This window comes from Mandrillus leucophaeus, unplaced genomic scaffold, assembly GCF_000951045.1.
Source record: "Mandrillus leucophaeus isolate KB7577 unplaced genomic scaffold, Mleu.le_1.0 Scaffold1186, whole genome shotgun sequence".
NCBI classification, from domain to species: Eukaryota; Metazoa; Chordata; class Mammalia; order Primates; family Cercopithecidae; genus Mandrillus; species Mandrillus leucophaeus.
Genome location: NW_012100165.1, coordinates 58,467 through 70,097, shown reverse-complemented (window position 1 = coordinate 70,097; position 11,631 = coordinate 58,467). Strand labels below are relative to the sequence as shown.

Genomic DNA, 11,631 nt, shown 5'->3' with positions numbered 1-11,631 from the left:
CCGAGTTGTAATTTCCAGAGCAGAGAGTAATGGGGAGGAGGGGGAGGAGGCTTCAGCTCAGCGAATAAGGGCTCGCCTCTTGCTGCTAGGGAATCAAGGGGCAATTTTAAGGGTTTTGCAGAGAGGATCATTGTTAATAACAATCCATTATTTGGATGGATATTGCATCTTGAATCAGTACAACGCCCTGCCCCGCCCCGCCCCTGCCATCATCTCCCTGGGCCACTCCAGTTCCATCCCCCACCCCCAACCCACTGCCATACAAGGGTGAAAACGGGGTCCTAAAAAGACAGTCGTTTAGAAATGGATAGGCAACGTGGCCTGACAGTCGCTTCCTAAACTATGATAAAGCAAAAAAATGCAAGTCACAAAATGTCGGGCAGCCTGAAGTCCAAGGGTGAGGTTTTATTTATGAATTGAACCACAAGCCATTTTGTCTCTTCGTTTCAACCAAGGGTGCTCATCCGCGTTCCAGGTCAACGGTGTGCACGGACTGAGCGAGGACACGCGGTGCCGCTCACAAAATGGGGCTTCCTGAGAAAGGCGAGAGTACGCCCGGGTAAGGCCCTGGGAACCGAACGCCCCCAGACCCAGCCCTACCCCGCTGCGGATGTGGCGGTGTGTGGCGGACAGCAAGACCGCGAGCGGCAAGGCGGCGAGCGGGGACGTTCCTTTTATGAATGGGAAAATCTCCACATTCTCCAATGCCAGCCACGAGCTGCTGGAACAGCCTCCCACTCGCTGCTGCCCCGGCTGTTGGGTCTGCTCGGCTGTTCTTCTCCGCTGCTGCCGAGGGAAGGCTGGGTGGGAGAGGCAGAGGTGGGTGGGGACAAGCAGAAGGAAGGGCTGGCAGCGCAGCCGGCTCTGCCTACAGAAGTTTCACGCTGGCATGAAACAGATACAAATTAGAAAATCGTTTATTTAACAACGATACGAATATTGAAGTCATGCCTCCCCCGGTTCCAAGGTTCTCCATGCCTCTCCCGTGCTCCGAACAAAGGCTAAAGACTGGAGTTGCAGTGCCAGGCGCGGGCCCAGGCTTTTACTAGTTCCCGGGTGAGGAGGCGCAGGCTGGCGGGGGTCAGGCAGAGGGAAGCTGCAGCCTGCGCCGAGGCTTGGGGCTCGGTGCCTGGGGGACAGGAACCCCTGCAGGGGGACCACTGGGGCAGGGCGTGGCGACGAGCTCCTGGTGGCAGCACGAAGGCCCAGAACCTTGGAAGTCAGGACGCCCCGGGACCACTGGCCCCGCTCAGCAGCTCGCTTAGGCTTTCCTTCCCTCGGATCCTGAACTGCCAATTGAATATTGTCATAATACTCATGTCTGGGAACTAAACGAGCTAGTTGTAAATACAGACGGCGTTTCCCACTTTCTGTTTTTGTTGTGGGGGCGGCGGTTGGGTCTCGCTGGGTCGCCCAGGCTGGAGTGCGGTGGCACGATCATAAGTCACTACAACCTCGAACTCCTGGGCTCAAGCGATCCTCCTACCTCAGCCTCCCAAGTAGCTGGGACTACAGGCCTGTGCCACCACGCCAGGCTCTGTTTTAAAATCGTATGAACGGCCGGGCGCGGTGGCTCACGCCTATAATCCCAGCACTTTGGGAGGCCGAGGCGGGCGGATCACAAGGTCAGGATATCGAGACCACGGTGAAACCCCGTCTCTACTAAAAATACAAAAAACTAGCCGGGCGCGGTTGTGGGCGCCTATAGTCCCAGCTACTCGGGAGGCTGAGCCAGGAGAATGGAGGGAACCCGGGAGGCGGAGCTTGCAGTGAGCTGAGATCGCGCCACTGCACTCCAGCCTGGGCGACAGAGCGAGACTCCGTCTCAAAAAAAAAAAAAAAAAAAAAATCGTATGAACTTTCCGTCCGGCTTTGCAGCTTGCTTCCATTTTGTGTCAAAGTTGAAGAGCAGGCCAAGCTAAGGCCAGATAGAGCATCGCACAGCATTAAGAGACCTGACTCTACTTCCCCTCAGCTGGGGGGCTTGGAACAACCATTTAACCAGGCATCAGTAGCCACAGATGGGAGATGGTAACAACCTGTCCTCATCTGCCTTGCGTAGATAAAGCCACAATGAGCTGGATCCTGCCTGCAACTCTCAGATAAGCCTTCCAGAAATGGGCTGTGGAATCTACAGGGTCATGTCAGAAATGCAGTGTATGGGTAGGTCTGTAATTGAATGCACTTAAAGATGCATTCGGTGACCCTAGCAAGTGCCATCATTTACGCCGGCTCAGCCCAGCCTCCTGGTGACCACAAGGGAAGTCACACCCTCTTATGGTTCTACTGTGAACAGGTCTGCCCCAGACCAGTAGTCACAGGGCTGAGGTCCAGTCTGCTTTGTCATTTTTGAACCAAAACAAACTGCTCGGGGGTAGGGGTGGCCTCCTGGAGGGGTGTGTAACTGCTTTCCTGTACAGAAGGACTTAAAGTTCAAGCACTCCTCCACTCAGGCTGAGTGTAGCTTTGTTTTCCACGGGTAGGAGGTGATCTAGTACATCAGAATTCTACACCTATGCATTTCTCGCGCACTCTTGTCACCTAAATAACAAAGACACAGGCTCTCTAAAAGAAGAGAGGTTTATTTGAGAAAAAGGTACCGCAATGGAAAGATGCTTGCCATAGTAAATTCTGTGTGTATTCAGGGAGGTAACAGAAGACAGAGGTTTTTAAGGGAAAAAATGAAGAAGATTGCATAATTGTTTTGAAATAATTACTCTTGGCTACACATATCAATAACAAGGGTGATGCTAGTTCAAGGCTGGACAGGCAGTTGCTGGGCAGATGTCCTGATAGAAGTAGTTTTTGGTGTAGGGTTGTGATGGCCTCTGTGCAAGGTTGTGGGTTTTGGAGTCTTTTGTGGTCGTTTTTGTTATGAGGCATTTATGCATGAAAATTCTCCCTTCATGGCTCTATTTGTCAGAGTTTTGTTTTGTTTTGTTTTAACACTAGTGACTCCATTTTGATTCTGACAGCTTTCATACTCTCAATTCCTACTGCCTTAATTCTATAACATAAATCAGCTTATCCTTGCACTGTACTTTTGCTAAAACATTGTGCATGTAGGGGATTAGCATCCTATCACTCCTTTGTTTGAACTGAAGTTACAAAGCTAGCTTCAACGCTTCACTGTATATAATCACAATTACTTACAATAGTCAATGTTATCCATAAAAAGTCCTCTTTCTGTCTCAACTGTGCCATGAACTATATGCATATAGAGAAGTTATTTTATTTCTCTGAACCTGTCTCTCCCTATTATAAATTTTGGGGATAAAATTCATTGAACTTTAAATTTCCTTCTGGGGCCAGGCGTGGTGGCTCACACCTGTAATCCCAGCATTTTGGGAGGCCGAGGAGGCTGTATCACAAGGTCAGGAGTTCGAGCTACTGACCAGCTACTCGGGAGGTTGAGGTAGGAGAACTGCTTGAACCTGGGAGGCAGAGGTTGCAGTGAGCTGAGATGGTGCCACTGCACTCCAGCCTGGGCGACAGAGCGAGACTCCGTCTCAAAATAAAAAAAAAAAAAAAAAAAGGATTCCTTCTGGTTCTACAGTCTTTGTGTATTAGCTATTGTTGATAATGACATTATCCCTTGGCCAGATGTGGTGGCTCATGCCTGTAATCCCAGCACTTTGGAAGGCTGAGGCAGGAGTGGATCACTTGAGGTCAGGAGCTCAAGACCAGCTTGGCCAACAAGGTGAAAACCTGTCTCTACTAAAAATAGAAAAATTAGCCAGGTATAGTGGCACATGCTCCCAGCTACTTGGGAGGCTGAGGCACAATAATTGCTTGAATCCCAGGGGGCAGAGGTTGCAGTGAGCCAAGATTGTGCTACTGCACTCCAGCCTGGGTGACAGAGTGAAACCCTGTTTAAAAAAAAAAGAAAAGAATAACATATCCCCCCTTTAAAAAATGACTCTCATGAAAAATTTGATCCCCAAATTGAATGACGTATCCATTTTTTTTCCAAGTCACTAGTATATTATTAAAGGCTGGACTGTGGGGTGGGTGAGGCAAGTAATAATATTTGCATTGTACCACTTAACAGTGTGGAATTAGAACCTTATTTAATTTTCAGAACATCTCTGGGAATTAGGCATCACCACATTTCCGCAATTTTAATATGTATATATGTTTACATTTTAATGTTGCTGAAATTAAAACGTATACTACAATTGATACATACTTCTGCTCTCCCTACTGTTACTCTGTTACTTTGATGGTGCATCTTATCATCACTGGGACTCATGGAAAGTACATTAGTAATTAAAACTCCACAATCCACTGCTATCAAGGCAGAGAAAAACAGATTCTGCCATGAGTTACTTTTGATAATGTACTGCAGGATGGTTTTTACACTTAAGTGTCCCAGAAACACTCAAGAGGCAGACTAATGTAACCTCTCCTCCAAAAAAAAAAAAGCACAAATCAGTTAAATAATTTACTCCCGCTAACACAGCAAGTTAGAACTAAATCATCTGCATTCCTTTCAGAACCTTCAAATTTCAAGCATGGAGTAGAATGGAATTTAAAGCTTTATCAGCTAAAATCAGATGCTGTAATCTCAAGTAAAAGAATCTCTAAAACATTTTTTTAAATGAAAGCTTGTGATATTTTTTCTTTTCGTTTTTTGGGTTTGTTTTTAACAGTTTAGGGGAATTCAGGAAATTCAATAGAAATCTACAGACCAGAAGCCATCTGGTCTAAAGTAGTTTGCATTTAACTCAAAGAAAGTGACCATATCCACATCTATGCATAGTGTACCAAAGTGTCTTTGCAGCAAAGTTAATGAGGAACAATTATCGCTAACAACATAAAGCACTCTCCCCAGGGTGTGTAATTGGCTTCTTTTCCAGAAAACACTTTCTATTGAGTAATCTTAAAATCTAGCCACTTTTCCCTTCAAACATCCTTGATTGGTGCTTAACAACCTTGTTTTAATTTGTGAATACCAAATGATGACCACCCCCTTCCAATTCTGAGACTCATCTTCCGTACAGATCAGGTGATCTGGTCTTAGAAAGTCTGCTTTTGCCTCACTGCATCTTTTGCAAGCAAAAGAGTTTAGAATCAAATCCCAGATGAAGAAAATTGATTTCAATATAGAGGATTCTTTATATACCCAGGGTATCTCTGTAATGCATGAAAACTAATACTATTACCACAAAAGCAATTTTTGGCACTTCCCTCTGGTTACATATTTCAGCTATAAGAATTGCAGTAGTGCTGTACACTTTCACAGCACCCCTTCACATATTTTATTTTATTTATTTGTTTCAGACAAGGTCTCGCTTCATCACCCAGGCCGGAGTGCAGTGTTGTGATTATGGCTCACTGCAGTCTTGAACTGTTGGGCTCAAAGGATCTTCCTGTCTCAGCCTCCAGAGTAGCTAGGACTACAGGTGCATGCCAGCATACACAGCCAATTTTTCTTTCTTTTAAACATGTTTTGCAGAGATGGGGTCTTACTACATTGCTCAGGCTGGTCTTGAACTCCTGGCCTCAAGCAATCCTACCACCTCGACCTCCTAAAGTGCTGGGATCATAGCTGTGAGCCACTGTGCCTGGGCCCATTATTTAATTTAATCCTTACAGCAATGTGGGTTGGCCTGGGAGATGATGAAAATGAAGAAAGAACCCTGACCCACATGGTAGGTTTCTACCAGCCATGCTAATACAACTTGATTGCAAATCTAGGCACAATTGTTTAGTTCACGGGTGGGCAACTGACTAGGCTGAGCCAGTCAGAATCTTTTCTTCCTGAAATGTAGAATTGGAAACCAGAGAAAGAATCTGCATGGGCCTCTAACACAGATGTTAAGGAACTGTTATTGTCCCGAAAAAGAAAAGAGAAAAAAAAAAGAGACAGAGAGTGAAGAATAAAGCAGAAAAGCAGAAAAAGAAGAGAAGAGCCCTCCTGAGGTCTCACAACCGTGCATGTTTCTGAGACTTGGCTACATTCATGAATAAAACTCCCTTCTACCCTTAGGAAAAATATAATTTCCTTTCCTTATTTTTCTCCCTTTCTTTCTCTCTTTCTTCCCCCCACCCTCCCACCCTTCCATCCTCTCTATTCCAAAACTAGCTGGGGAGATGAGGGGGTAGTTCGGAAGGATAACATTGGTTGACCCATTGGCCTATTCAAACAATTAGGGGGACACGCTTATTTAGTCGGACACTTTAGTCATCTCTGTTGGGATATTGAAATATTTCTTTTCCTCAGCTTCTCTTTATTGAATTCTGACCTTGACTCTTTGTTGGTTTTGCCCTTGTCATTCTTGGATGCTATTTTCTCCTTATAGCTTGACCATTTCAGTCCATTAAGCTCTACTTCTCCCTTTGCTCTCATCCTAACCATCCACTCTAATGAGCCATTTGCTTCCCTTCCTTGGGCTCCTGCTTCCTCTCCCTGACCACAGCGACAGCCATGGCTCCATGATGCCTCTGTTCTCACCACTCAATATTCTCTTGAACAGGAAATCAATGTTAGATTGCACTTGATGGTGCGTATAACTGCAACGGCCTCTCATATTAAGACGAAAGCAAACTCTCGAGGTTTGTAAACTGTAGAGTGCTATACTGGGGATAACAAGTTACTTGTTACTTGGTGAGTATAAGAGAGATCAGAGCACAAGTTGTGGAATAGTGCATGAAGAGTGCTTTCAAACTCTGATAGCCTTACTCAGCCATTTGCTCTGTAAGGCTCTACCACCAGGGGAAAAATGCTCATGCCACAAAGCAGGGCACCTTTCACATGGCAACATGCTATAATCCACCGAGAACCATGTCATCATCCAGTTCACTAGCCTGCAGTGTTACTTATAATATGGAAATTACTATTCAAGTGCAATGACTACAGTTTCCTAACAGCAACCATATTTGACTGATTTCTACATAAGGAGCCCTTAGGTTTGGTAGAAACTTGACAGACCTCCTGAGTTTTGCATGGTGGTTGGGAGTGTTGGCTTAGAAGCCAGACCACATAGGTTAGAATACTGGCTCTACTGCTTACTAGCTGAGAAAACTTTGGCAAGATGCTTAACCTCTCAGCCACTTGAATTTCTCATCTATAAAACTGAGATAACAAAGGTACATACCTCAAAGAGCTGGGACTACCCAATGAAATGATGCACGTAAAACATTCAGAAAAGTCAATGTATAGTGCTCAACAAACATTAGGTGTTGTTACTTTTTAAGTTTTCTGCCCCTTGGCCCCACAATACAGGACATGGTGACCTTGAATAGTTGATTCTCGACAGACATTTGTGAATAGGTGAACTGCAATCAGACTGTTTTGGCTGGAATGTCAGGCTGTATTTGAGAATAGTGGAGAGAGCGAGCCTCTTGTCTTTTGCGAGTGAGAAGAGAAGACGGAAGAGCTATCAGAACCATCTATCAGGAAACTGCTGTGATATTTAGAAAAAATACAATCTCTGCTCTAAAGGAGCTTAACGTTTAAAGCAAAGATCATGGCTAGAGGCAAAAAAATGGAAGTAATGAACTTGCAAAAAATAGAGAGCAAGCTTTCTTTGTTTTTTAAAAAAGCAAAGGAAACAAAGAGATATATTTAAATATTTATGCTATCTATAGATTAAGGGTTAAGAACATTGATTTTAAAGCTTTTAGTGAAAGAATGCCAGATAAAAGACATTATGACCTGTAGTACTTGCACATAATTTATATAATGTAACTGGATAATATTAATCAAAATAGTTTCGATTTTTAAAAACAATTTCTTATTGTCATAGTAGAACCAGAGAGAAAGTAGAGAGTCAAGTCTTGAAAAACTATAAGCTTCATGGAGGACCTGAAGTGGCTGTACACTGTGTTTAGACAGGCAGGCCAGGGCAGCCCAGCTGGGTCCCTGTACTCCCCACAAGTGCACCAGAAGCACCTGAATGTTTTCTTCTGTGTCTCAGACCTAACCCAGAAAATTGGCAAACCTATAGCAGCCTTTCAATCAGAGTCTAAAAGAGCCATATGAACAGAAGCCAGACTGAAAAACAGCTCTCAGCAGAAGTCAGTGTGTGTGAGGATGACAGTGACAGTGATAGGAACTTAGACACTTAGTCCACCTACACAGACACATGCTCTCACAACAGAAAACACTCCAGAGCTGAGGTTTACTCAAGAAGGTGAGGAGGGAGGGCTGAGGGTTTGCCTGGAAATCACCCAGACACTTAATTGACTGATAATAAATTTCCAACATCTAGCAGAATGGTGACTGAAATAGAAGCTAAATTCACCTGTAGAGACAATAATAAAGTTACATTTCTTGTAACCCTAAGTTTGTGGGATGAGATTCTTGCTTGATTTGTATCTTTCATTATTTAATCATCACAACAGACCTGTAAAGTGGGATTATGATATTCTAACTTTATAAATGAGAATGTAAGAGATGGAAAAGATTAAATAACTACTCAAGTGTGCTGGGCCATTAATTGGTGAGAAAGAAAATTTAATCCATGCCTTCTGTTGTCATATTATCATTCATTTGAAAATGTTTGTGTGCCTGCTAAGTGTCAGGTACTGTTAGTGAAGAAGGTAAATACGGTTCCTACCTTCATAGAACTCCCACATCAAGTGGAGGAGACAGCAATTTAAAACATGTAACAGATATTATCTGGGGTATACTTACTCCCTGAAATCTAAATATTTTGGATTCAGGTTGGTGATTTCACATCTTATGAAAGTCCAAATGCCTTTCTAGAGTTTTTAAGAACTCACAGGATGCTGGGATGCTCAATGTCACCTCTGCCTATGGCCATCTGCTACAAGTCATTTCTGTACTTTACCTTCATCATCTTAGACATGGTACCCAGCTCCTTCTTGAGTTTCCAAAGTGCCCACTCTTGCCTATTTATGACTCTGAGCTAATAGCTGGACTCAAGACTCAAGCCCTTCGGACCTGTGCTTGATTAATCTGGCTGAACTTCTGCTCTCAGCAACCCACCCTCTGAATTTCTGCCCATCCCAAAGGGACTCAAATCCTGATGCTGCTATGGCTCAACTCTGCTCCTCTTGTTCTCACCCACTCCACCTTCATGTGAACAAGTGGTCCAACTTACCAAAGAGGTTAGAAGAAGGCAGTACGGACCTCAGAGCTGGGGACAAAGTCAAATGATGTAACATACACGTAAATTGAAGTTGCAGGAGGAAAGGAGACAGAGCTGGACAGGCTGTGGTAACTTAGAGGTAAGCACTGTAAACCCTAGGGCAAGCACCAAAAATAAAGTGGAATAACTAAGTCAATAATGTAGATAAAATGGAATCATTAAAACATCCCCAATTCAAAAGAAGACAGAAAAGGGGGGAAAAAGGAATCATAGAGCACAAGAGACAAATGAAAAACAAATAGTAAGATGGTAGATTTAACCCCAGTCACAAGCACAATTACATTAAGTGTCAATGTTGTAATCACTTCAACTATAAGGTAAAAATTGTCAGATTACATTTTATTTAAAAAGCAAGAAATCTGCTTTAAATATAAAGACACAAAAATAGGTGAAAACTGTGTACAAAGATATACTATGTAAATACTAATCAAAAGAAAACTAAAGGGACTACATTCATATCAAACAAAGTACATTTAGAGCTAGAAATAGCACCAGAAATAAAGAAGAATAATATTATTAGCAAAGGATAATTTAAGAAAACATTACAATCCTATGTTTAGGCAGATTGTATTAACATAATTTCAAAGTACGTAAACAAAAAATGGAAAGAATTGAGAAAGAAGTAGATAACTCCACAAATACAGCTGGAGACTTCAACATTACCTTGTAATATATAAAACAAATAAACAAAAAATTAGTGAGGAAATAGAAAATTTGAGAAACACTATTAACCATCTTGATCTGATCGATATTTATAGAACGCTCCCTCTAACATAGCAGAATATACAATCTTTTCAAGTACACACAAAACATTTACCAAAATAATTTATATTCTGGGCCACAAAACAAATCTCAATAAATTTAAAAGGATTCAGTCATACAAATATCTTTTCTGATCACAATAAGATTAATTTAGAAATCAATAACAGAAAGAAAACTGGAAAAATCCCAAACACTTGGAAACTAAATGATGAACTTCTTAAAAAGCCATGGGTCAGAGAAAAATCCAAAGGAAAATTAGTAATTCTTTTGAACTGAATGGAAATAAAAATACAACATATCAAAACTGTGGGATGTCACTAAGAAAGAAAGCAGTGGTGAGAGGGAAATTTAATAGCACCAAATGCCTTTATCAGAAAAGAAGAAACATCTTAAATCAATGACCTAAGTTTCCACCTTAAGCAACTAAAAATAAAAGGGCAAATTATAATAAAAGTAAGCAGAAGAATGACAATAATGAATATGACAGCAGATATCAGTGAAATAAAAACAGAAAAATAACAGAAAATATATAAATTCAAAAGTTTGTTCTTTAAGAATGTCAATAAAATTGATAACACGCAAGACTAATCAGCAAAAGGGAGAAGACACAAATTACCAATAACAGGCAATAAAAAGGGGCCATTGCTATAGCTCTCTAGTTATTAAAAAATAAGAGGATATACTGAATAATTTTATGCCAAATGTGTAAATTCCCTAAAACACACATATTACTAAAGCTAACTCAAGAAGAAATAGATAACCTGGTTCATCCTTGTCTATTCAATTATAATAAAGTCATAATTAAAAACCTCCTGGCTGGGCACGGTGACTCATGCCTGTAATCCCAGTACTTTGGGAGGCTGAGGCAGGAGGATCATGAGGTCAGGAGTTCGAGACCAGCCTGGCCAACATGGTAAAACGCCCGTCTCTACTAAAAATACAAAAAATTAGCCAGGCGTGGTGTTGGGTGCCTGTAATCCCAGCTACTCAGGAGGCTGAGGCAGGAGAATAATTTGAACCCAGGAGGTAGAGGTTGCAGTGAGCCAAGATTGTGCCATTGCACTCCAGCCTGGGTGGCAAGAGTGAAATTCCATCTCAAACAAACAAACAAACACACAAAAACCTTCCCACAAAGAACATTTCAGTCCCAGATGGCTTCACTGGTGAATTCTAACAAAAACTTAAGAAATAATACAAATTTTATATATACTTTTTAAAAAAATATAAGAGGAAGCAACACTTTCCAACTCATTTTATGAGACCAGCACTACCTTGGTGCCAAAACAAGACAAAGACTTCATAAGAAAAGAAACCTCAGACCAACACCTGTCATGAACACGGTAGTAAAAATCCTCAACAGCATTTTAACAGCGCGAATCCTTTAATATACAAAAGGGATGGTACTTCATGATCAAGCGGAGGTTTTCCCAAAAATGCAAGTCTATTTCAACATTCAAAAACTAATTAATAGAATTTACCATGTTGATACTCTTTTAAAAAAGCCTATGTTCATCTGAATAGATGAAGAAATAGTGTGGACAAAATTTAAGATTCACTTATAATGAAAGACTCTCAGCAAAACCAAGACTAGCAGGGAACATCGCCAGTCTGATAAAGAACACCTGTGGAAAACCTACAGCTAACAGCATCCTTAATGGTGAAAAGCCTGAATGCGTTCCCCTTAAGCTCAAGAACAAGGCAAGGAATACCTTTCACCACTTCAGTATTTACTTGTGGTCTCCACCAGTAT

General features: G+C 42.1%; 1 protein-coding gene and 1 pseudogene across 1 annotated transcript in view; one reads left to right on the top strand and one right to left on the bottom strand.

Moving 5' to 3' along the window:
- TRIM67 (tripartite motif containing 67) overlaps positions 1 to 3,172 on the bottom strand; it is a 62,345-nt gene extending 59,173 nt beyond the window's left edge. Inside the window, exons 1-4 of the mRNA XM_011965799.1 lie at positions 3,154 to 3,172; positions 1,047 to 1,337; positions 430 to 800; positions 182 to 340 (exon numbers count right to left, since the gene is read on the bottom strand). Of these exons, the coding sequence (XP_011821189.1) occupies positions 182 to 340; positions 430 to 800; positions 1,047 to 1,337; positions 3,154 to 3,172 (840 nt within the window). The remainder of the gene's footprint in view (positions 1 to 181; positions 341 to 429; positions 801 to 1,046; positions 1,338 to 3,153) is intronic.
- Positions 3,173 to 5,600: 2,428 nt separating this feature from the next.
- The window catches only part of LOC105528844, a 59,738-nt pseudogene continuing 53,707 nt past the window's right edge, over positions 5,601 to 11,631 (top strand).